Source organism: Glycine soja, chromosome 15 (assembly GCF_004193775.1).
Source record: "Glycine soja cultivar W05 chromosome 15, ASM419377v2, whole genome shotgun sequence".
NCBI classification, from domain to species: domain Eukaryota; kingdom Viridiplantae; phylum Streptophyta; class Magnoliopsida; order Fabales; family Fabaceae; genus Glycine; species Glycine soja.
The window spans coordinates 50,912,976-50,940,136 of record NC_041016.1 but is presented as its reverse complement, the minus strand read 5'-3'; the positions used below and the strand labels follow the sequence as shown (position 1 = coordinate 50,940,136).

At 33.4% G+C, this 27,161-nt stretch overlaps 1 protein-coding gene and 2 pseudogenes across 1 annotated transcript; all 3 read right to left on the bottom strand.

The window, feature by feature from the left end:
* Positions 1-1,729: 1,729 nt before the first annotated feature.
* On the bottom strand, positions 1,730-3,117 carry LOC114386277 (annotated as a pseudogene).
* On the bottom strand, positions 3,114-4,058 carry LOC114386275 (annotated as a pseudogene).
* A 1,565-nt stretch (positions 4,059-5,623) lies between these two features.
* LOC114386274 (serine/threonine/tyrosine-protein kinase HT1-like) lies at positions 5,624-6,610 on the bottom strand. Its single transcript, XM_028346237.1, has one exon. It carries the CDS (start codon positions 6,608-6,610, stop codon positions 5,624-5,626), a length of 987 nt encoding a protein of 328 aa, XP_028202038.1.
* Positions 6,611-27,161: the final 20,551 nt, after the last annotated feature.

The window sequence follows — 27,161 nt, the reverse complement described above, 5'->3', positions numbered from 1 at the left end:
CTAAATTCAATTTCCAGTTTTTTGAAGGCAGAGTTTGTCAACAAAATATGCCGGGTCCATTTTTCTGCATCACATATTTTGGTGACTCGAGAAAAGGAAATGCACTTGGTTGGTGCATGTTTCTTGGTTCTGCACTTATTTCTTGTAAAAGCAAAATGCAAGCCCGGGTCTCTAAGTCTTCCACTGAGTCTGAATATCGGGCTATGTTTCTAGTCTGTTTTGAAATTATTTGGTGCGTTCATGAAAGACTGGATTGACAACAATCTGAATGGCGCTAATATTGTCTGCATAGAGAGGTGTAGCCTCGATTCCACATTCACCTAGCTGTTGTCCGACATATCATTCGTTACTTGAAAGGTATTTCTCATAGGGGGCTATTCTTTCCTATTGGGACGTCTCTTAATTTGGTGGGTTATAGTGATGCTGATTAGGCAGGTTGTCCAGATACTCGAAGATCTGTCACAGGTTGGTGCATGTTTCTTGGTTCTACACTTATTTCTTGGAAAAACAAAAAGCAAGCTCGAGTCTCTAAGTCTTCCACTGAGTCTGAATATCGGGCTATGTCTCTAGTCTATTCTGAAATTATTTGGCTTCATGGTCTTTTAGCTGAGCTTGGTTTCCCTCAAACCGAGGCTACACCTCTCTATGCTGAAAATACTAGCGCCATTCAAATTGTTGCCAATTCAGTCTTCCATGAATGCACCAAACATATTGAAGTGAATTGTCATTCCATTCGTGAGGCTCTTGATAATCGTATTGTCTCTCTTCCCCACATTACCTTGCAACTTCAGCTTGCACATATATTTACCAAGGTTGTTCCTCATCTTCGGCATCAGTTTCTCAATAACAAATTGATGCTCCTTGACCACCCGCATCAATTTGAGGGGTAATGTTAGAAAAGGAATTCGCTGGACCATTATTATCTTCTTAAAAATCAGCTGCTCTGTTATATGTATATTTATTTCCTATTATAAATTAGTAATAGTATTCAGCCTATTAATTAGATTTATTTAGGATTCTTAATTTAGATTGTACAAATCAGGAATTAGGATCAATTGTCATTAAAGTAGTTATAAATGCTATGTATTATATATAGAGATGAATGGAGAGAAGAGGCAGAAAAGCCAAATTTCTAACAGAAACATTCCTTTTGGGCCTGGTAGGTGCTGCTGGTATTGCTATCATTACCCACGTTTGGAAAATCAACCATGTCCTCAAGGTTGTAAAGGATTGCAAGTGTGTCTGCTATGAAGCGATACAGCTCCTCATTACATACCTTATTTGTTTAGGCAGCAACCCAACGAAAATTACCATTTAAATGATACTTTTTCATGAGCTTATGCATCTTCTCAATTTCTACAATTTCTGCTCTATCACTGGACTTCTTTACATTAATATAACCAGCTACTACAACAAGGTTGACCAGTTCCCTCAATATGTTGTTCTTACCAAAGCATTCTACCAATCCAGTTATGTTTTTCACTGTCTAACCTTACCATGGAGAAAATTATGGGCTTTGACTTGTCTTTCAATGAACCAATGTATTCATTGGTCTGCTCAAGATCAAATAACAGCTTTTCAATTGAACTATGCAGGGATGTAAGCCTAGTATGCTTTTCATAGTAGGGAAAATATGTTAACATATCAGCTCCAGGAGAGACAATATTGAACTTGGGATTAAAAACATCAATGCCATAGACAACCCTATAGAGCCCGGAAAGAGTAAAACCAGTGTGGCTCTCATACTAGCCGACAGTATTTTTTGTTCCTGTAATCTCCTAGTATGTACTGGTGATGATAAAATCAACATTATATCTGGCTATTAGGTTAGCAGAAAATTGGCATGAAAAGTGGGATATATCCTCAAATTTCTTCCAATATAAATCTGAATCTGGATATTTTGTCTTCTCAAGTGCATACATGATTGTGCATTGGGTAACTCCCATTTTATAAGCCGATAAAGATGCAACAAGATTCCCATCACTGTAATTTCCAATGATGGAAGCAGGATGCCCTTGTAACTCAACAACAATTTCACTTGCAACAGCTTCTACATAAGTCTAAGTCCACACATCAAACCTTGAGATCCATTTACTGAGAGTTCCTAACTCTGATCTGAATGGAACTTGCAAAATATGAGTATGGTCAGTACCATTGACTCTTTCTAACCGCTGGTTACATGTTGTCCCCTTTGCATCAGCTATTAACCTGGTAACAATTAGAATTCTAGGAGTGAAATCAAGTCCTTGTTTCTTGATCTGAAGGAGCATCTCATTTTCAAGGGCACACACTTGACCTAGTATATAAACAACTTGCCCACCAATGTCAGGCAAACCCAAGACATTGGCTTGTCCAAAGTAGCCATGAGGAGATAATATATCAACATTGAATACCATTGGCTCTCTCCCAAGAAAAGTCTCTAGTGTATTATGATCAGGAGCCTGAAGAATATTTAGGGACTAGGAGCATATGCATCATTTCCAATACCCGTTCAGCAATATCACCCCAACCTCTCTCAAAATCCATTCCTTGTAATACATATTCAAACTCTGAATAGAGTGTATCACTAGCAAGCTTAGAAAGATAATCCTCGGCCATGGCTAATGCAGACTAAAGATTGGAAAAGGTTTGTACTCTATCATTTGTCATCAGAGTATGGCCCTTGTATTTGTGAGCTCGGAGGAAATCAAGCAAGGGCCGCAAGGAATCTTTGTTGCGAAACATAATTGGTGAAAGGTGGCGATTAAGAAATTGGACACCATTGCCAATGTATGCGAAGTGGAATGGGCGAGGAAATGTGGCATTAAATGGCTCAAAGTCAAGCTCCAATACAAATTGTCATTAATCTTTCCATCTACAAGTTCTTCCTTGAAGCAAAGATATTCAGAAATGCTTAATTGCTCCACGCTGAGGTCAGAGACATTATTATGGACATATTCCCAAACACCAGGTCTTGGACGAACTGGTATTGCCACAAAAGGAGGCAAAAATATGGCATCCTTCAAACAAAACAACAAGTCCCTGGAGTTGAATTCTAAAGAAGTGTCCTCAGGTTTCAATGAGAGTAAAGGAAGAAGATGAATCTCTTGATTCGGTTGAAAACCATCCTGGTTTCATGTGTGGTCGAGGTGAAAGGCCAGTGTAGGAAATGCAGAATCATGAAATGATACAGGATGATGTTGGGGCATTTTGTCAAATACCAATCTAGCAGTGTTGGCATCCCCACATTTCACATACAGAGTTATCAAAACATTAACCACATCGACATCTGACTTCAAGGTGCGCACAAATATGGTGCTATCATCTACCCAACTCCATCCTGCGGGTTCTGTTATTCTCCTTTGTTGCATAAGCCTTCTGACTTCAGCAACTTCATTCCATAAAGCTTTTCTTGCATAGATATGTGCTAGTGTTAAATATGGTGCTGCGCTACCGGGTTCCATCTTAATAAGTTGATCAGCAGCCTCCCTCCCGAGTTCTACATCTCCATAAATCTTACAAGAACTCAAGAAAGAACTCCAAATTACATAATTTGGATCATAAGGCATTTCTTCCATCAAATCCCTTGCCTTACTTAAATTTCCGTTTCTTGCATAAAGATCAAGCAAGCATATTGATCTATATCAGGAGACAGGCCATAATTTGTTGTCATTTTGTTGAAGTATTCCACCCCTTTGTCAAGAAATCCTGCATGATTACAAGTTGTTAAGACAGCAGTAAAGCAGATATTATGATCAGGAATAAACTCTTGCTTGGTCAATAGACAACCAAAAAGTTTCACAGCCTCTGAACTTCCCCCACATTGAGCATAACCCATGATCATGGATGTCCACAACACATTATTCTTCTTAGAAGTCTGATCTAACACACATTGAGCCTCGTCAATATCACCACCCTTTGAATACATATCAATCAAAGCACTGGCCACAAACACATTCCTTTCTGAACCCATTTTAATAACAACAGACTGCACTTGTCTTCCTTGAAGGAGAACTGCAAGGCTGCTGCAAGCATTTAAAATGGTGCATAAAGTATGATCAGTAGGACTCAATTTTTTTTTCCCTCATTTCTACAAATAGTTTCAATGCATCTTCACTGTACAGATTTTGAGAATATCCAGAGATCATAGAATTGTATACAACAGTATCCTTCTCACTAGTTTCATCAAATAACAATACAGCATCATCAATTTGTCCCCAATTTACGTAACAATCAATTAATGAGCTGACTACAAAATTGTTAGTATCATAGCCCCACTTGATGACATGAGCATGAAGAGTTGAACAATGTTGAAGTGCCCCATTTTTCCCCACACAGGCACTAATGACACTAGCAAAGGCAAAACAATTGGGCTTAATTTGGGTGCATAACATCTCTTTGAACAAGAAGAAGGAATCTCTTCCTTGTCCATTGATTGAGAATCCAGTAATGAGTGAAGTCCATTAATCCTGGAAATATACAGCAGCAAGCAACTGTCTTGTTTAGATTGTTTGTGGGTTGTGCCACCATATATCTAATTCTGATATTGATTTCAGTATGGTAGAAAAGTATACTAGTGCTGTTGGCTTCTTCTCATGTTATTAAACATTGTTACTCTTACTGTAAGGTTCAACATCACAAACAGAATGAGTGCAAAGGATCTCATAAGGTGAAAACAATGAATTAGAATTCAAACAGCACCAAGGCCAGCTGTATACGAAATTAAAACCAACTGCAATTCAGAATATGTCATAAATCATAATACCAACTTCTCACCATGGGAAGGCTATAAAAAGGATATGTTCATACACGACTATAAAAAGGGATAAAAGGAAAACGTGTATAACTAGCAATTTTCTAGCATAGTTAGTATTAACCACATCTTTCAAATTATAATCCAATCATGATTCATGACACATACACAACGTGACACAACAACAGAAGAAGAAGAAATCCTACAAAATGATATGTTCCACCAGCTGGAGGGCAAGAATGGGATCAACAAATCTTTGATCAAATGAATGGATATCAAAATGAACAACTACAAAGCTTGCAATAGAAAATGTTGAACAAGAGTAACTGAGTATATAAGTAATAAATTATCAGTTTTCTACTTCCACTCAATCAGCATTTGCTTAAGCAAGCAAACATTTGAAAAGAGAGTATAGTGAATTATAAACAAAGATGAAAGAATATAAATAGAGAAAGAAATAAAGATTGAAATTAACTGAATAAAAGTGAGCAAAATAAAGTGCTCACTCACACCATCCATTAGCTTTTGATTTTGTACTGTATAATATATATAAACCTTTTGTACATAGACCATCAATTCATGTCTTCTTTTCTAATGAACAATTGACTCCAGAATTCAAACAAAATGAAATAGTTGACATGATGATAAATATCTAAAACAACTAACTCTTCCTTTCTAAAAACAAAGGAATGGTTGAACTACCAAGTTACAAAAATCAGGCCACTACTTAATGCACATGACCAATTTTATGAATACTAAGAGGAAACTCATTCTAAAGATGATAATGATCCCGGCTACTACACCTTTGCACCATGTTTTGGGTTCCTTCAATGTCAACGACCCCCTTTCATTACCGAAAGGGTAATTCAGAATGTAAAAGTACACTCTTGATTACCATTTTCGTAATGAAAGAGGGTGTTGCTTGAGTTTCTTGGGGGGCAAGAAGCTGCAGCCTTGATCTAATTGCTCCAAAACTCGAACAATCTGGCAGAACTCAGGCCTCTTCTCTGGTTTCAATTCCCAACACTGCTTTATCAAATCACTCAAAACATGTGGGCAATGTGAAGGAATAATTGGCCTTGAATTCCTATCTGCAACAGCAACAGCAACCTGGATTGGACTCAAGCCCTCAAATGGTACTGTTCCACTCACCAACTCCCACAAGATAAGCCCAAAACTGTACACATCAACCTTTCTCCCATAGCGTTTGCCTTTGATCATCTCTGGCGCCATCCAACGGTACGTACCCCTCAAGGAGTCACACTTCGAAGCCTCACAAGCAATGCCAAAATCAGCAATTTTGAGGCGAATTTCCCCATCAACAAGTACATTCTCCGGTTTAAGGTCTCTATGAATGATCCCTTGTGCATGTATATACTCCATTCCACGAGCAATATCCAAAGCAAAATCTATCACCCTCTTCAGAGAAATTGGCTTGGACTCTAACTTGTTCAAATACACCCTTAAAGACCCCTTTTGCTGATACTCCGTGAGAATGCAATAAAAATCAGTGTCTTTGTATGCACCTATGAACTTCACAACATTTTGATGGTGGAGACGAGGTAGATGTGTGACTTCTCTTAAAAATTGAGCCTCTAAAAGGGATTTTGGGATTCCCTTTTGATCATTATATCGAACCTTGACGAATTTAACAGCAGCATGTTCCTTTTTGTATATACCATGGTAAATTTGACTATGAGCACCTTGAGAAAACTTGTGCCCAATGAAGAGATTAGAAAAGTCAATACCCCATTCTTGTGTAATTCCAATTGCATAATCTCTTCCACTACCATGGTGAAAACACTTTGTTAATGGCCATGATGATGATTCCTTGCGGTTCTTGCACTTATCGTGCAATTTGATTGATAACTTCCCCATAATAAACTAATAACTCTCTTATGAGAAGAATGGTGTCTGGTTATGATTTCGCTGAAACTAAAAACTCTTGATCGAAACCTGAATGAGTAGTGTTTAGTTCCTAGTTAGTCGGATCTAATCAAAAAGTTTGTTTATATCCTATATCAACTTCCCGCCATAATAATTAACAAATGTCCATTTTCTTAAAGTGTTATGCTAATTCAAATTTTAAAACTAATTAGGCATTTTTTTCTTAACTATCCTATCATTCTGGTTAAAAAAAAAATCCTATCATTATCATTATATATTATGAAAATAAGGAGCATTTGGGTAAGCTTTGAAAAAACAAATTATAGTAAAATTTAAAAAAAAAATTGAAACTACAATTTTGATTTTTGAAAAAACATTAAATTATTTTTTAAGTTTAAAAAAACATTTTAAACATAAATTTAATCGATTGCTCTTACAAAAAAAAAATCCATTGCTTTTAATACTAAATTAAATTGGTATATTTTAAAATTAAAAAAAATGGGCAGTTTTAAATCTCAGTAAATGGAAACACAATAAGTATAAAATTTGTTACGCTTCTTTAGTTTTTTTTAAAACAGAGAAAAAATGTTTAAAAACAGTTGTTTGAAAAGACTACTTTTTCAATAAGTTGAAAACAAATTTACTGGATGATAGGAAATTCGTTGTAACAAACTACAAACAGGTGATGATAAGAAAAATAACTTTTAAAACAAAAATTTTAAAAAATTTCTGAAATGAAAACAAATTTTAAAAAATGAGAAACAAATATATCCTTGATTTCAAGGTTACCAACCTCTAGAGTTTACCCAAAAACTCTGAGAGTTCTAAAAATAATAACAATATAATAATAACAAAATATCTATAGACTAGACTCCTAAGAATCTATTTTTTATAAAAATAATAACAAAAAATATATAAATAACATATTAATTAAATATTTCAACAATATAATAAAACAAAACAATAAATCATAAAGTTCAAAATATCTAAATAAGCAAGTCTAGTAATAATACATCAGACAATCAATTTTCAATTAACTTGTAAATGTTATAGTAGTTCTCATCCAGAGTTTGATATTATTAGAGAACAAGGGTTTAATATTATTAAGATGAAAATGACTTACATTTTGGTTTAATTTTTTTTAATTAACTTGCTAATTGGTTGACTCGGTAATAAATTCTAGAGTTCGTTGATTTGATTTTTTTTTTTCAAAAAGAAAAAAATCACTCCAGCAACACAAACATAAGGATCAGAAGATGGAAGAAAAAAATAATGAAAGAAAATTTAAAAAAGAAGTGATGATAAGAGAAATAGTTTTTTAAAACCTTTAAAACAAACTATTTTTTAAGAATTTCTAAAAGGAAAACAAACTCAGTGCACAACGGATTCCAATTCACATATATACGAAACCTTAGTGCATACCTAATTCCAATTTACAGACGCGCCAATCTACAAATGCACGTATTATGAATTTTCCACGTCTGGTCTGTAAAGTATAATAACTTCAGTGTAATGATTTTCTCCTAATGACCTTATTGACTGTACACTTTCCCTCGTGGAATTTCTGGAAGGAAAGGATGCTTGGGTTCCTTCTTATGATATATATAAACCGTAACATTTGAATTACATCACATCTTAAATATATAGATACTCATAAGTGAGTGAATATTAATTGAACAACTGGGGGGTTTGATTTCATTAATGGGGATCTATGGATAAAATTATGAGTGAAGAATTTGAAACCTAGACAACTAAAGCAACGCTAGGAGTAAGATCCAATGATGTAGATGTATTCAAAATGTATATCTACCCCTGCAAACCAAGTCACCAAAAACATAAAATAACTGCTCCAAATTCACGGGAGAGAGCGCATAATCTAGAGTTTTAAGTAAAAAGATAAGGTTCATTTAATGTATAGTGAAAATTGAATTTTTACCATTAAGGTTTAAATGATTTAAATGCAAAACCAAAGATTACATTTTAGTAGATGAAACCTATTTGAATGGATGCATCAATACTTGTTTTTGTTTCAATTTCCAACATAACTTATTTATTATAATTAATTGCAATCTTCACTATAAATAGAGAAGAAAATTAGTGGAGAAGATTCACATGAAAAGAGAATGTGTGAGAAGAGAGATTGTGAAACAAAGTCACTTTGTTGAGAGAAAAGTGTCTTTGTGTGAGAGTGTTATCATTTCTTATAACCATTGAGTGGGGTACTCAGGTTTGTAGAGTGATACACAATTTAGGGAGAGTTACAATCTTGTAATCATTTTTATGATAGTGAAATACTTTTGAGACTGTTTCGTGGACGTAGGCAAGAGGTGTCGAACTACACTAAATTCTTGTGTTCATTATTATTTTTCCTATGGTGCAATCATCTTTGTTGTGTTCTCACGATCCTATGTGAGTGTGGTTAATTTTGTTTGAGGAAGCATTGATTACCCAACAATAGTATCAGAGCTATGGCCGAGAGCATACAAAGGTTTGAGATGTTGTTTGATGGAAGAATAAATTTTATGATTTGGCAGAGTACTATTCAAGACCTTTTGGTGCAGTAAGGTCTTGATCAGGCATTAGAAGATGAAAGACCGACTTCTATAAATGAAATTAAGTGGACTAAGATCCAAAGGAAGGTTGTGAGCACGATTCGGTTAGCTTTTGCTCCCGAGATAAAACACAACATGTTAAAGGAGACAACACCAAAGGCCTTGTGAGAGAAGGTCGATAATATTTATGCATCAAAGTCGTTAACCAATCGCCTTTGTTTGAAGATGGAGTTGTATCAACTCAAAATGGAGATGGGAGGAGATCTCCATCAACAAGTTCAATCAGTTAGTAAGTCAATTGTTGAATGCAAATGATTAACTCTCTGATGAGGAGCAAGCAATGTTGTTGTTGGCCTCACTACCAAGGTCCTTCAAAGTTTTGGTTCAAATGTTGCTTATGGGAAGATCAACTTTGAAGTTGGATGAGGTGACTGTCATTCTTAGAGAAAATGAGAGAATGATAAGAACTGAAAATGTTGATAATGAACACCATGCACTAGTTGTGGTGGAGTCTAAGCGAGGGAGGAATCATCCAAGGAGACATGATGAGCCAAGAGGAAGATCAAAATCGCAATCACATCTGCAACGAGGTATGAGTAACAATGCAATGTTATTATTGTGGGGAGAATGGTCATGTGCAAGTTAGGTGCAAACAAATGAAGGAGGACTTGAAGAAGTTAAGAGATATAAACAAAAATGGTGCCAACTCCCAAGCTAATGTAGTAAAAAGTGTTGAAAATGAAAATGATGAGGTCACTAAAACAAAATAGGTGATAGATTATGCTGCCTCAAAGCATATTCGTAGAGATTGAGAGATGTTTGACACTTTGAAAATAGATGAAGAATTCGGTCATTTCAAGTTAGGGAATAATGAAAAAATGAAGGTTGAAGGCATAGGGAGCATGAGGATGAAGCTCCATGATGGTGCTATTCGAACTTTCTCAAATGTGAGGTTTGTACCTTCTGTTGTTGTCAATATCATTTCTATAGGGGAGATGACATCACAGAGGTACAAGTATGTTGGTTCAAAGTGGGGATGCAAGGTGTACAAGGGAAGACACTTGGCGTTGCGGGGACAAAAAAAATAAAGGTAGCTTTTGCTATTTGGATGGGCAGACCTTGAAGAGGAACCATAATAGCAAAATGAAGAAGAAAATGAAGTTTTCTAATGTTGTAGAAGTATTGGGAGATACTTCCGTTGGAGAAGGAGTTTGTTCACTTTCAAATTGATCGAATGATATTTCTCTTTTGGCTTGAGGGGGAGAATTGTAGAGTTCCAAGCTAAAAAATAAGATACATTTAATGCATAGAGGGAATTGAATTTTTGCCATTAAGATTTAGGTGGTTTAAATGCAAAGTGGAAGATTGCATTTTACTAGATGGAACCTATTTGAATGGATGCATTGATACTTGTTTTTGTTTCAATTTCCAAGAGAACTTATTTATTATAGTTGGTGGTAATCTTCATTATAAATAGAGAAAAGAATTAGTGGAGAAGATACACATGAAAAAAGAGTGTGTGAGAAGAGAAATTGCGAAACAAAGTCACTTTATTGAGAGAAAAGTGTCTTTGTGTGAGAGTGTTATCATTTCTTGTAACCATTGAGTAGGAAACTCGGGTTTGTAGAGTGATACACAATTTAGGAAGGGTTACAATCTTGTAATCATTTTTGTGATAGTGAAATACTTTTGAGACGATTTTATGGACATAGGCAACAGGTGTCAAACCATGCTAAATTCTTGTGTTCATTACTATTTTTTCTACAATGTAATCTTTGTTGTGTTCTCACGATCCTTTATGGGTGTGGATAATTTTGTTTGGGGGAGCGTTGATTACCCAACATAAAGATGGTTCAAGGATTGGTAGGTGTTGGATCGAGTGGCCTCAGAATAATTAAGAAGAGGGGGTTGAATTAATTATTCCTAAAACTTTACCAATTAAAAATTACTCTTTTAAGGCTTTTATTTTGTTGTTAAGAGAATATGGAGTAGAAGAGAAACTTAACAGAAAGTAAAAGCGAAAATTAAATGCACAGCGGAAAGTAAAAGAGTAGGGAAGAAGGAAACAAACACACAAGAGTTTTTATACTGGTTCGGCAACAACCCGTGCCTACCTCCAGTCCCCAAGCGACCTGCGGTCCTTGAGATTTCTTTCAACCTTGTAAAAATCCTTTTACAAGCAAAGATCCACAAGGGATGTACCCTCCCTTGTTCTCTTTGAAACCCTAGTGGATGTACCCTCCACTAGAATTGATCCACAAGAGATGTACCCTCTCTTGTTCTCAGTCAAACCCAAGTAAATGTACCCTCTACTTGTACCACAAAGGATGTACCCTCCAATGTGTTAAGACAAAGATCTCAGACTGTTAAACCTTTGATACTTTGTGAATGGGGATACAAAAGAATTCTAAGGCAGTTAAACCTTTGAACGCTTTTGTATTAGGGAATGGAAAGAATCAAAAGAATTCTCAAACTGTGTCGTTTTGAATTCTTTGACAAGGGAAAAGAGAGACACAAAAGAATTCAGGCGGTTAGTCCCTTGTTCTTTTGGAAAAGAGAGAAGAGAGACACAAAAAGAATTCAGGCGGTTAGTCCTTGGTGAATTCTTTTTGGCAAAGGGAGAAGAGAATAAAAAGGATGAATAGCACAAGTTTTCAAGGTTTAGAAAACCAAAAAACTTCATAAAGCTTTTGGTACAAAGAAGAAGAAGAAGTTCAAAGAGATTCAAGGCTTGTAAAGGATTGTATGAGATTGATTGAAAATGCAAAACAAAGCCTTGCTTTTATAGACTCTTCATGTCTGGTCAAGAAGGTCATTCAGAAGAGTTATAACTTTTAGAAAAACTTAAAACGCATTTGAAAGAGTCAAAACCTTTTTGAAGAGTTACATCTTTAGATTTTTCAGAAACAAACACTGGTAATCGATTACCAAATAAGTGTAATCGATTACACAAAGCTTTTGAGTGAAACAATGTGACTCTTCACATTTAAATTTGAATTTCAACGTTCAAGGACACTGGTAATCGATTACCAAAACATTGTAATCGATTACAGCCTTTTGAAAATATTTGGAACGTTGTAAATTCCGTTTGAAAACTTTTTCAAACTTATTTTGCTACTGGTAATCGATTACAACAATATGGTAATCGATTACTAGAGAGTAAAAACTCTTTGGTAAAGGTTTTGTTAAAAACTCATGTGCTATTCAAAGTTTTGAAAAAAACTTTTTAATACTTATCTTGATTGAGTCTTTTCTTCATTCTTGAATCTTGAGTCTTGAATCTTGATCTTTATTCTTAAGATCTTGAATCTTGAAACTTGATTCTTGATTGTAGGCTTTCTTCTTGAGTCTTGAATTCTTCTTGATTCTTGAACTCTTGACTTGTTCTTGATTCACTTGAGATGTTCTTTGATTCACTTGAGTTGTTCTTTGATCTTTTGAGCTTTTTGTTCATCACCTTTGTCATCATCTTTTGTTGTCATCATTGTTATCATCAAAACACCTTTGAATCATTGTTGATTCATCATGAAGCTTTGCTTCCACAATCTCCCCCTTTTTTATGATGACAACTTCTGAAATCAAGAAACACATGCATATTGATTGACTGAACTGGCCCTCGTGCCGCTCTGGGGAGAACAACGAAAAGGTCTTTGCACTCATATTCTACCTTCTTCGAGTATATCCAAACAACACCAAACAGACTGTGTGGCGGCGAAGCTCTCAATGTGCTAAAGGGTGGATTCATGAGGACTATGATCCGCTATAAACAACACCAGAAACAAAGAAATAATAATAATTAAGAAGAAAACAATGGCTTGAAGCTTGTTTGGGATTGAAGAAACGATGTGGTGTTTTTTTTTCAGTAAATGTTAATTGTTAATTTGTTAGTTTTTTTTATTGGCAGGAGGAATCGAAATCGCAATCTCACCGTGTTTACTTATAAATGGTAGAGGGGACGTTGGTGGGGGTGTACTGGCATATTTTGAGTTGGCTCGGGGGCGAGTGGCGACCCATACTATGGGGAGTGGATCCTTCTTTGCCAAAAATGTTTTGAGGACAAAACATGTTGTTGTTGTTTCCCATTTCCATGGTTTCTTGCAAGTATCTTCCTTCAGAAGCAATAAGCAATTGATTGATCATGTTGTGAGAGATGACTGATAAAATGGGAAGGTGCGTAAATCATGTGAAATATTTGACACAGGAAACTATCAGGTATGAATTCCATTGCATCTACTTTTTTTAACTTCAAAACTCATAAAAATGATGTGTTGTTTTGTTATTTCGACTAGTATTTTAGCCTAAATAAATGTTTATTTTATAAAACTAATTTTTTTAATAAATAATTACTAATAAATGTATAAAGAAGCATATTGTAATTAAAATTTATAATAAATAAATATTTTTTAAATATATAAATTAAGATAATTATACTTGTAATTGTTATATAGAATTTTGAATGTGAATTAATTATGATAAATAAGATCGGTATATGTTATGATTTAAATGTGAATTAATTAAACAGTGAAGGATAAATATTTTGATAAAGGTAATGAAATTTTTTTATAGCCATCATAGTTAAAGGTCTTTGGCTTTCTTGTAGGATTTCAAAATATTTTTACAAGCTTTGATTTTTTAGGTCAACTATAAGACTAATTCTTGATTTGTGACTTAGTCATACTTAAAGTTCATTAAGTTCATTGTTTCTTCTAAATGATTGCTTTGTACAATTCTTTCAAATTAAGATAATTAGATTGTTTATTAGTATTTTAGCTTTTACACTGCATGTTTTATTTTATACAACTAAAATTTATAATAAATAAATATTTCTTCATATATAAATTATATTATAATTAAATTTTTTAATAAATAATTTTTTAATACATAAATTATATTTATTTATGAAAAATAATTTATGTTGTAATATAATATTATTTTTAATTATTGATAATTTCTTTTTTTTAAAAATTAAATTCAAGTTATAACTAAAGGGTTGAAAATGATATATTAAAAGAGATGAGTTACATTGTTCAGTTGGGACACATTTCAATTTTGATGATAAATATTAAAAATTGATTTATGATATTCAGTTACATATTGTTAATTGATATTAAAATTTTAAAGAATAAGGAGATATAGCAAATGCATGCTAGGAGACTGAAGTTTATCACTTCATCATATAAAAGTAGTGAAAACTGAAAAGAACGTGAAATAAAAAAAGATATACTTAGACGTTTATATACACATAATAGGTTATTACTTAATTAAACTAATTAATATAGGGTAATTATCTGTAATTATTAAAAAAAAATATAAATTAAAATTTAAATTCTCATCTTTTTTTAATTCCCAATCAGCGAAGTGTATATATCAAATAATTCAATTTGAAACCTTAGTGCACAACGGATTCCAATTCACATATATACGAAACCTTAGTGCATACCTAATTCCAATTTACAGACGCGCCAATCTACAAATGCACGTATTATGAATTTTCCACGTCTGGTCTGTAAAGTATAATAACTTCAGTGTAATGATTTTCTCCTAATGACCTTATTGACTGTACACTTTCCCTCGTGGAATTTCTGGAAGGAAAGGATGCTTGGGTTCCTTCTTATGATATATATAAACCGTAACATTTGAATTACATCACATCTTAAATATATAGATACTCATAAGTGAGTGAATATTAATTGAACAACTGGGGGGTTTGATTTCATTAATGGGGATCTATGGATAAAATTATGAGTGAAGAATTTGAAACCTAGACAACTAAAGCAACGCTAGGAGTAAGATCCAATGATGTAGATGTATTCAAAATGTATATCTACCCCTGCAAACCAAGTCACCAAAAACATAAAATAACTGCTCCAAATTCACGGGAGAGAGCGCATAATCTAGAGTTTTAAGTAAAAAGATAAGGTTCATTTAATGTATAATGAAAATTGAATTCTTACCATTAAGGTTTAAATGATTTAAATGCAAAACCAAAGATTACATTTTACTAGATGAAACCTATTTGAATGGATGCATCAATACTTGTTTTTGTTTCAATTTTCAACATAACTTATTTATTATAATTGGTTGCAATCTTCACTATAAATAGAGAAGAAAATTAGTGGAAAAGATACACATGAAAAGAGGATGTGTGAGAAGAGAGATTGTGAAACAAAGCCACTTTGCTGAGAGAAAAGTGTCTTTGTGTGAAAGTGTTATCATTTCTTATAATCATTGAGTCAGGTACTTGGGTTTGTAGAGTGATACACAATTTAGGGAGAGTTACAATCTTGTAATCATTTTTATGATAGTGAAATACTTTTGAGACGGTTCCGTGGACGTAGGCAAGAGGTGTCGAACTCCACTAAATTCTTGTATTCATTATTATTTTTCCTACGGTGTAATCATCTTTGTTGTGTTCTCACAATCCTATGTAGGTGTGGTTAATTTTGTTTGAGGGAGCGTTGATTATCCAACAGTGGTTAATTTTGTTGTGTTCTCACATTATATTGATTTTTCAATAATAAAAATTTTTTTCATAGACTATATCATTTTAATTATTGCATTGATTAAATGTAAACTAAATGGTAAGATTGGGAGTAATTTTTTTGATTGATGAATTTGTTTCTTGCTTTTGAAATACACCAGTACCACAACGTAAGGGACATTATAGAATGTACTTCATTAATCTTTGACACATAAAATAAAAATAGTTAGGTTTAGGGATAGAGTAATATATATGTTGATCCTTCTCTTGCACCAGATGGGACAACAAATACAGTACATAGGCGCAGCCATGCTTCATAGCAAAATTTTTTGTTATGATCGAAAAAGCATTATGCAAGACCTTCCCTAGGAAATGTCTAATCTTATATGGGGTGCCTTAATTATGAAGAGGAGCCCATTGATCTTCTCACTTCACATGATATTTGTTTAGCAACATGATAGCGTCTCTTAACTAAACAATCCAAACTTAGAATGGGGTAAAATGGTTGTTATTCATCTACTATAATTTAATATTTACCTTATTCTCGTTTATTTTGGTCCAATGATCCTACTTAGCAAACTCGCCTGGAAGAATACTCTATCAAACCCGTAAAACAAAAATAATGAATTTGAGCCTCTATTAGCCTGCCAATTATTGTAATACAAGTGTGAATGTGCAGTGTAATATTTGATAGAAATAAGCAAGTTGAATAATATATATGTGAAAAGACCAATAAACCTAATATCTTAAGATTTTGAGTTAAAGTGTAGTGTCAAATTTACTTATCAAGTTGGTCAATCTTAACCCATTTGGTCCTGACCCATGTGGGTTAGGACAAATATGGACCAAAGGGACAAATGTGCCACATATATAAATGGTCCATAAGACCAAAAAGCCCATAAAGTCTTGTGGGTTAAGGTCGGCCCATGGGCTAAAAAGTTAAAACTTTTTTTAATTCTCATAATTCAAATATATATTTTATTATAATATTTTTTTATATTTGTATAAAATAGTATGTAAAAAAATTGTATAAAAGAGGTTGACCAAAATTGGAAAAAATTACCCCTGGTCAAAGTTGGCCAAAAATAATCCCAACCAAAATTGATCCTAGTTAAGGTTGGCTAAAAATAACTTTGGCCAGGATAAGCAAAAGATAATTCTAATTGAGACTAAAATTAATTGTAGATGAGGTCGGCTGAAAATAGCCTTGGGTGAGATCAACCAAAATTAACGCTAGTCAAGATTGGTAGAAAATAGTCTTAGCCGAGGTCGACCAAAAATAATCCTAGCCAATGTTGGTCGCAATTAACCTTAGTTCGGTCAACCAAAAAGAACATTGTCAAGGTCAACCAAAAACAACCTTGAATGAGGTCAAGCGAAAAAAGCTCTTTCGAGGTTAACTGAAAACAACCTCGACTAAGGTCAGCCAAAAATAGACTTGGCCGAGGTTGATATAGAACATAACTTTATCCGAGGTTGAAAGAAAACAACTCTAGCAAAAATTGGTAAAAAATCATCCTCGCTAATAATGGTTGAGCATAACCCTTATCAAGGTCACCAAAAAACTACCTCGACCGAGGTAGGTTGAAAATAGTCATGGTCGAGATTGGCCGAAAATAGATCTGAACAAATTTACCCAAAAACAGCCTTGGTCAAAGTCGAAAGAAAACAAGCTTGGTCGAAGTTGGTAAAAAAATAACCTAGCTAATGTTGGTCAAACATAACCCTATTTGAGGTCAGCCAAAAACTACCCTGACTGAGGTAGGTTGAAAATAGTCATGGTCGAGATTGGCTGAAAACAGCCTTGACCATGGTCAGTCAAAAACAACCTTGGCCAAGGTTAACCTAAAATGGTCCCGACCGAGGTTGATAAAAAAATAGTCCCAACCAAGGTTGACCAAAAATAGTCCAAGCAAGGTCAACCAAAAACTACCTTGACAAAGTTCGATCAGAAATGCTCTGGCTAAGGTCAACAAAACAATCTATCTGAGGTAAGGAAAAAACTCTCCATTGAGATCATCCAAAAAAAGTCTTGGTCGAGGTCGACTGCAAATAACCCTAATCGAGGTTGACTAAAATTAATCCTAGTCGACTGATTTAAAAATATATTTTTGGAACAGTTAAAAAAACCATTTTTAAAATAGCTTGACCTGTGGGCTAGCCTTGGCCCTAGCCCCATATTAAGTTGGGTTGTGTGGTTTGGGCCCTGTAGGGACTCTTATTAATGGGGTTAAGGCCCTATTAGGCCATTATGCAGGGTCGAGTGGGCTGGCCCTTAGGCCTAAGGGTGTAACACAGGGTGGGGACTTCATATTATCATCTATAAGTATATATAAGTTTGCTATAAAAAAGAAATTAATCCCATTTTACTCTTTTAATTGCCTTCACAAATATTTTTTTTATTTTAATCTTTGTAATTACAGTCTTTGTTGGAGTACAAGCGTGAAGTGAAGTTTCTCATTGTATAGGAATGAGAAGGTTGAACATCATATAAGTGAAGAAAATGTTTTGTGTTAATATGTGGTGTCAAGTTCACTTATACACAATTGATTGGGAATACAAAATGTTGGAGCTTAGGAATCACTTCATACAATATTGTGGTCCTTTCCTTTCTTTTATGAAAGAAAATTTTAGGTGAGTTAGGTCACAGGATGTGATTAGAGTCACGACATACCTCAAGATTTACTAAGTGCTTATAAAAATATTTATAGATTGCCTACAAACAAAATATTTGTATTGACAGCGGGATTTGAATTCACGTCCTTATGCGACATAACTGCTTGCCAACTTGATCAACCTTTATTGACATGATCATTTCCTTTTGTACAATGGGTACCCCTTGTACCCAACAACAATATATCTTTCTCCTGGTTGATAAAACTTTTTAAACAACTTATACTAAGAGTTACATCTTGCAAACCATTAACTATCATTTAACTTCTATTATCTTTTTCAAAAAAAAAAATAGATAGAGACATGGTGTGCTAACCAATAATAATGAAAATGAAAAGTAAAATGAAAACAAAACTTATAACTTTGAAAAAGATAATAGTATGTTAATATACCCCATATTTTAGGGAAAAAAATTGTGTTGTGAAATATATTATGTTAATAATGCTTGATGTTATTTTATTTTTTGTTTTACACATTGAATTAAGTTATTTGTAGTATTTTTTAATGTTAATTTTGCACTTTGTATCTTAACGTTTTATTTTGGCAGACCATTGAATTATCTATGTTTATAATATGCTAGTGTTGTTACTTATTTCTCATATTTTTTTTATTTTTCAATTTTTAAAGTAATAAAAATATTAAAATAATTTGTCGTTTCCTAACTGTACCCATATCTTGGGATTTTTAGATTTTTCGTTTCCCGTCTCCGTTTCCATACCCATATATGTCCCCGTCCCTATCCCTGTTTTGGTGCATCCTAGGTGTCCACTTCCCTTACCTAAAAAGATTCGGTTCCACGACAAGAGAGCAAGAGCAATGGTGGTTCCTCATGATTTTTCCTTCACTCTTTTTATTCGCAATTATGATGACGAAATTCTCAATGAGAAAAAAAAGTGAGAAATGCATTTTAGAGAATTTTTAGAGAAATACATTTTAGCTTATAAAATTCTTTTATTTTCTAAAAACTCATTTTCTCAATTTCAAACTCTAAAAATATTCTCAAAATATTTATTTAATTAAAATCAACAAAAATAGAATATTTAATAATAGTATATATATATATATATATATATAATTAAAAAGGAAAAATCAGGGTGTAACAGAGGGTGGGGCTTCATATTATCATCTATAAAAGTATATATAAGTTTGGTATGGAAAAAAAAATTAATCCCATTTTACTCTTATAATTGCATTCACAAATATCTTTTTATTTTAATCTTTGTAACTACACTCTTTGTTAGAGTACAAGGGTCAGGTAAAGTCTCTCATCGTATAGGGATGAGAAGGTTGAACATCATATAAGTGAAGAAAAAGTTTTGCGTTAATGTGTGATGTCAAGTTCACTTATACACAATTGGTTAGGAATACAAAATGTTGGAGCCTAGGAATCACTTCATACAATATTGTGGTCCTTTCCTTTCTTTTATGAATTTTTTTTAGGTGAGTTGGGTCAGAGGATGTGATTAGGGTCACGACATACCTCAAGACTTACTAAGCGCTTATAAAAATATTTATAGATTGCCTACAAACAAAATCTTTGTATTGACAACGGGATTTGAATTCACGTCCTTATGCGACATAACTGCTTACCAACTTGATCAACCTTTATTGACATGATCATTTCCTTTTGTACATGGGGTACCCCTTGTACCCAACAACAATATATCTTTCTCTTGGTTGATAAAACTTTTTAAACAGTTTATACTAAGAGTTACATCTTGCAAACCATTAACTATCATTTAACTTCTATTATCTTTTTCAAAAAAAAAAATAGATAAAGGCATGGTGTGCTAACCAATAATAATGAAAATGAAAAGTAAAATGAAAACAATACTTATAACTGAAAAATAAAAATGGTTAAAAATACAAAAAATGAATTGTACCCTTTCAGTGGCACCACAACCAAGGTGTCTTGTATTTAATCTCTTCTTGTGCTTACTCATTCAAAACTACATATAGGGAGGCCCAAAATATTTTGTAAACAAGTAGTGGAATTACTATATACAATCCCCATATGGTTTAAAAAATTATTCCAATTTTTTTTTCACAATTTGTTGATAAAATACACAATAGAAACGTGATTATGTTATTTATTTTGTCAACAAAATCGGTTTTCCATGAAAAGAAAAAGTATATAATAAAAACATATTTTGATTATATATTTTGTTGTCAGCCCCTCTTAAACAATTAAAACACGTATCTGTTATATATTTTATATAACAAAAACATGATTATGTTAAAAGGGTATTTTTAGAGTATTTTGTTTTAATGCATATAGGGTGTGAATAAAAAAATGAGAGTGAGAATAGCAATTCTCTATAGGTAATTTCATGTTGTTTATTTTTAAGAAAAACACTCAATTTTCATGTTTTATTATTTTTAAGAGAAATATGTTTATTTTATATCATTCATAAGAGTTGGGTAAATATGTTAAGGAATACAATCAAACATTTAGTTGCTAGCATATAATCTTGACGCTCTAACTAGACTATGAACACATGATCAACTCATCACCCAATTTGGAGAATTAAGAAGAAATTGAGTACATGAAGATAGGATGACATTTGTTTCTGAAATTCCTTGAGTTGCTGTGTTGATCGTATCCATGACTGATTTGCAGTCAAACTCAAAGGTGACCTTGTGCATATTAAGAGAGGAAATCCAGATTGCAGCTTGGAGAAGGCCGCATGATTCAGCTTCTTTAGGCTCAGGCAAACCATTTGTGCAAGAGTTTGAGCTTTAACGAAATTACCTTGATGATCGCGGATAATCATACCAACGCCAAAAGAAAGATCTTCTTTGAAAAGAGTCGCTTCGACATTGCACTTGAATCCTTCCAATCATTGAAGAATTGCAAACTGTTAGATACCACCACTTGAGCTGGATTGTCATTTTCTTGCCATACTTTGTCGTTCCTTGAGTTCCAAATGCTCCAAAGGATAACGCCAAATGAAGTGGTTGATCTTGGGATGAATATTTAAATTCCAGATGAGCTTCCAGTTTCCAGGGACCTTCAAACTCGAGATATCTACAATTGAATCCATGAGTAGGGTGATATGCTAAACGAACTGTGTAGCTACCATTAGGACTTTGTTTCCATATGATTTGATCAGTGTCATCCTTGTTGAGTAAAGGAATGGGTAGAATCTCCTGCACATCACGTTGGTTAAAAATTTGAACAATTAAATCATACTTCCACGAGGAATAGTTTGAGTGAATAAGGGCATTGACAGTAGCATGCTCATTCCCAATCATTGGCTGCGAAGAAATAAAGGAATTATGCTTTGATCTCAGCCAAGATTGTCTCCAAATATTAGCTAGGGATCCATCACCGATTTTCCATGTCATGCCTTGCTTAACAATTACCTATGAAGCTGGATACTACGCCATACCCAATTGATCAACCAAAAAATTCCCTTGAGGAAATTTTTTTGCCTTGAATACTTTTGAAATTATAGTATTTTGGTTGGTTAGAGTCTCCAACCTTGCTTCTCTAGCATTGTCAAATTGAAAGCATAAATATTTCTAAATCCCATTCCACCAATTCCACCATCCTCTTTTTTAATTGTCATATATACTTTCTCAACTCAACCATTTAATTCCTATCGATGAAGAATCTTGAGAATTCCACCAAAAGGAATTTATCATTTTTTGGAGCTCATTCTCTAAAATAAATGGAAATAAAAAAAATATACTCGCACACTGGGAGAGAATGGATTGAGTAACAGATTTAAGAAGTATTTCCTTGCTTGCTTTTGAGAGCAATTTCCTTAACCATTGGTTGATCCTTTTCCAAAAGCTTTGATAACGACTAAATATAAGTTGTTTTTTATAATAAAAATATAATGAAAATAATCTTAAAAATATTTATTTACCATTTATTTATGTTTAATTGTTAAGAATTGATATTTTTTCTATTCATGACTTGTAGATATAAAAAGGAGGAGTTAAAAGCCAAAAAGATACATAAAATAACAAAAATATATAAAAAAAAAAAAAAAGTCAAGCCAAAGAGAGTCTAAACCAAAGAGAGAAGACACATCGAGTCTCAAAGCACTTTAATACACACTTAAAGCCTAAGAACTTTTTCTTAGGGAATTCTTTCTTCTCTTTCATTATTTTCTATTCCCTTTTTCCATCCCTTCTCCTCCATCAGTTTCTATACCCCTTTTCAAGTGTAACACTCCTTATGGTTATGAGAGACTAAACCCTTAGTTAGGACCTGACAAACCTAAAAAGCCAAAAGATATATTGTATGCTTCATATATATCAATGCAAACATGTATTTTCTTTCTTATTATCCTTTCTTATTTTAATTTCATGTATCGTTCATCCTTGCATCATTTTTGGAGATTAGGTGTTTGACAGAGGGTAATCCTTAATAGAAATACAAGAAAGGTTTTGCGTGCATCTGTCTTAGGGATTAGTCGCTCAACAGAGGATAATTTCTAATAGAAATAAAAGGAAGGGATATCTTAATAAAATCATTGTTAGATATACAATCATTGCATTATGCTCATGCATAAAAGTAAATATATAAAATTATAACTTCATGCATTTTATCTATTAAATATTTGCAAAGACATTTGGAAGATAGATTGGTAAGATAGGCTTGTCATCGTGAAATATCAAGAACAAGTATTCTAATAGATGTGAGTAGGAAAAATTCACCTAATTGATAGAGAAAAATTTAAAATTCACCTATTATATCTTTTGTCTCTTGTTAATATCTATTATTTCAGTTATTGTTTCTTTTAGCTCATATTTCACCTTATCTCATCTTTTTCTGTTATAAATTGAAAATTATCCAACACAAGTACAAAACAAAGTCCATATGGAAATCGACACTCGAACTTTCAAGTTTTTACTACTTAAAATTTTTTATACACTTGTCAAATGGTTAACAAGCTTATCCTTGAGGAAACCAAATACTGCTTTCTTTCTTTTTTACTAATCAAAGAAGGAATACCCAAATATTTTCCTCTCTCGAGAACTTTAGTGACTCCAAAGAATGAAGAGATAGGATTTCGCAGGTTATGTGGAGTGTTACCGCTGAAAAAATAATTATGGAAAAACTTTTGGAAATTAGTCTGCTGGTGAGAAACATTGCCATAAGTTTCTAGAATATCCTTTAAAGCCTTAGTTTCATTGTCTTGTGCCCTACAAAAAAGAAAACAGTCATCAACAAATAAAAGGTGTAAAAGAGGACTAGTGATTCCTTACATACCTTAACACCATTAATTTCTCCTCTCCTCTCACTATTTTTTAGAAGAGCTAATAATCCCTCTATTCAAAGAATTAAAAGATAGGGTGATAATGGATCACACTGTCTAAGTCCTCTCGCTGGAAGAATAGGACCAACAAATTCTCCATTGATCATGATTAAGTATTGAACTATTTGAAGGTAACGTTGTATCCAATCCAACCACTTTTGATTGAAACCCATTTTGGACATAAGACTGAAAAGATAATTCCACTCCACTTTATCAAAGGCTTTACATCAATTTTAAGAGCAACCTCATATTTTTTTCTCCTTGTGTTGCACCTTATATGATGGACAATCTCATAAGCAATCATGACATTATCCCAGATTGAACGACCCTCAACAAAAGCAAATTGCTTCTCAAAAATGCATTTTGAGAGAAGAGGTTTAAGGCAATTGACTAGCCTTTTAGAGATGATTTTGTACAAAACATTAAAAAGGGAAATGGGCTTGAAGTCTTTTATGGAGAAAGGGTTATTGTTTTTTGTGATAAGGACAATATTTGTATTGTTTATTTGAGGAGGAAAAGTGTCATTTTCTAACCAAGAGGTAGCTGCTGTGAAAATTTCTGGTCCACAATGATGCCAGAAGCGTTTGTAGAAAGTTGGGTTTAGGCCATCAGGTCCTGGGATATATCTGAGTTCATTTGGAAAAGAGCCCATTTGAATTCATCAATAGAGAAAGGGGCGGTGAGAGCATCATAGTCAACTGAAGTAATACAAGAGGGAATATGCTCTAAAACCAGAAAATAACTAGCATGGGAAATTTTATTATTATGGAAAAGAGAGTCAAAATAACTCTAGACAACCTTACAAATATTATTCTGACCAAAAACAATAAAACCATCAATTTTTGCACGAAATCTGGTTCTGATCTTTTTTTCCCCCAGTCATTCATTTCAGCAGAATAAGATTTGATTTTTCTTCCATTAGATAATCAAAGGAGTTCAGCCATCCGTGCTTCACAACATCAACAAGCTCGTCTTCAAGTAGCCATGAATTTTCAAATGAAAAGGTCTTCTTGGTTTTATAGACCAACACCATGCAATTTGATGAGAATTGGGAGTGGTCAGATTTAGAGCACACTGAATTAATCAGCCTCAAAAGAGGGAAGAGTTCGATCCAATAAAGGGTTGTTAGGGCTCTGTCTAGCTTCTCTTTAACGGCATCAGGTTTACCTCTTCATTTTGCCCAAGTGTATTAGTAGCCCTCCATAGGAAGGTCGTGGAGATTTGAATTTGAAACAACACTATCAAAACCATTAAGAAGCCAAGAGGGGTGATCTAAGAGACCAATTTTTTCATCATTAGACAGTAAATCCTTAAAGTCAGCAAAAATACAACAAGGAAGGGATTAATCCTCATACAAACTCCTCAAGATATTCCATGAATCAGACTTTTCTCACGATCAGGGATGCCATGGAAACCTATGAGCCTCTAAGTTGGGAGCCTCATGCTGGTGTTTGCACGTGCTTGTAACCAAAGATCTCCATTCCACAAGATAACTCCATCATTAACACCATTAGCAAACAATTTTTCACAAAGTTTATCAGCATGCCCTATCAAACCACAAAAGAAGCGAAAAGGACCAAGCCTCTTGTACTTGAAAAAAAACTTCAGTTGAAACCCTTTTTGGCTTCTTGATTTTTTTATTTTTTTTGGATATCTTTAATGATTTTCGAACATCCAAAAGAACCCTTAGACGTATGAATGGCGGAAAAGAGCTTGTGTTGTTCTTCTCATCATACTCAAGAAAATCACCAATGTAGTTACCTATACTTCGGCCAATAGATTGGGACATAAAACCAATAGGTAAGCCATGAACTTGGACTCAATAAGGAACATTGAATAGTGGGACACTGGCAGGGCTTTCTCCTTCTTTGATCACTCTAAGAATCAGCAGATGTTTGTCAAAGTTTCAAGGACCACCTTTCAGGATTCATATGTTTATTAGTAGGAATATTTTTGAAATTTACAACTGGGTGTATTAGAAGAACGCTGGGTGCACAAAGCAATTGCCTGAAAGTTAGACAAAGTCCTTGGTCCAAAGGGGGGCCTCTTCTCACGTTGAGGTCTAGGTGACTTGGGCCTTGTTGTCATCTGTGGCCCATTAGCTAAGGAGCTCGTAACACTAACACTCAACTAACAAAGGTTTAAGGCTCAAAAAAACTCACTAGGAAAACGAGGTAGTGGAAGAGATGATCGATGGGGATAATTGGAACTCTCACAAAGAGAAAAACATCTCACAGGGAGAGAGAAAAGCACTAATGATATTATGTTCTCATGCATTGATAGTGGGTCTTATTTGGGGTCTGATTATGTCTATGGATAAAAAGATTGTCTTTCGTGTTTTATGTTTTTTAATTAAAAAACAATAAAAAAAAATCATTTATTCATAGATCTTATTCCCTTATCGTAATATTTTCATATGCATTTCAATTAAAAAAGGTGTTTTAGAAAGCACAAATAAATGAGTCGATGCATCTTCTTTAAAAGTAAAATAATGATAATTGTCTAAATTTTATTCACATAAACTCTTGATGAACTATAAGGTGGATTGACTATATTCATCTTTGGCATTCAAAAGTTATAGTTCTGGTGGTCCACCATCAGAGTTTATTTGACTTCGCCAAAAAGTTGGTTCCCCGGAACAATTATTTGATTATGGATCAAACAGTTGAATTGAAAATTTCCAGCAACAATTAAAGAAAAAACCATATGAAATGTATTTTATATTTTTCAATAAAAAAAACAATTTACCTGTAATATTAAAAGGATAAATAAACTATATATTTTGTTAAAATAAGAACCAGCTTAGTTGTCTAGGTTTGACTTGGCCAACACTAAAAACAAATTACCATCTAGTTACCAAATTATCCGGCAGGCCTGTTAGTGTATGTTCCAAAGCAATTAAATGTGAACAATTACTGAGTTGTTTTTGAAGTCAACGTTCATTTCAGTACTTGTAATGTTAAAACAAACATGCTACGAGTTTTGAATTCTTCAATCAGAGACTAGTTTAGTAAGTTCGGATCATGCAACTACTTAGTATTACCCTAATGACCCACTTGATTGATAATGTGTGAATAGAAACTTAGTTCAAGTATCATTCTTCAGCTTCTTAAGGCTTTTTTTTTTTTTCTTTAACAAAGCTTCTTTAGGCTTAATAATAATATTTTATTACTTTTGAGACTGTAAAAATAATTATAAATCTTGGGGTTGACTGTAAATTACACTCCACCCTTTACTCCAATATTTTTGGCCTTTGAACAAGTATTTTTCTTTTGTACAGTAAAAAAAAGATTTTATTAAGGGAATACGATCGAGAGAAAACTTGCAACCTACACACATCACATCTTTTTAATGCATTGAGCAGTACAATTATGCGATTGGTAATCTACCCACAAAAAAGAATCCCATCTTTGGTTGAAATTATTTTTGAGGAAATAATTAGTTTATTTTTCAAATCTAAAAGTTTAAAAAACAAAAGCGAGTATTTTATATAAGTTAAACCAGACACATCTAAATATACAAAATATAATACGAATATGCAAAATTGAAATCTTTCTAAAAAA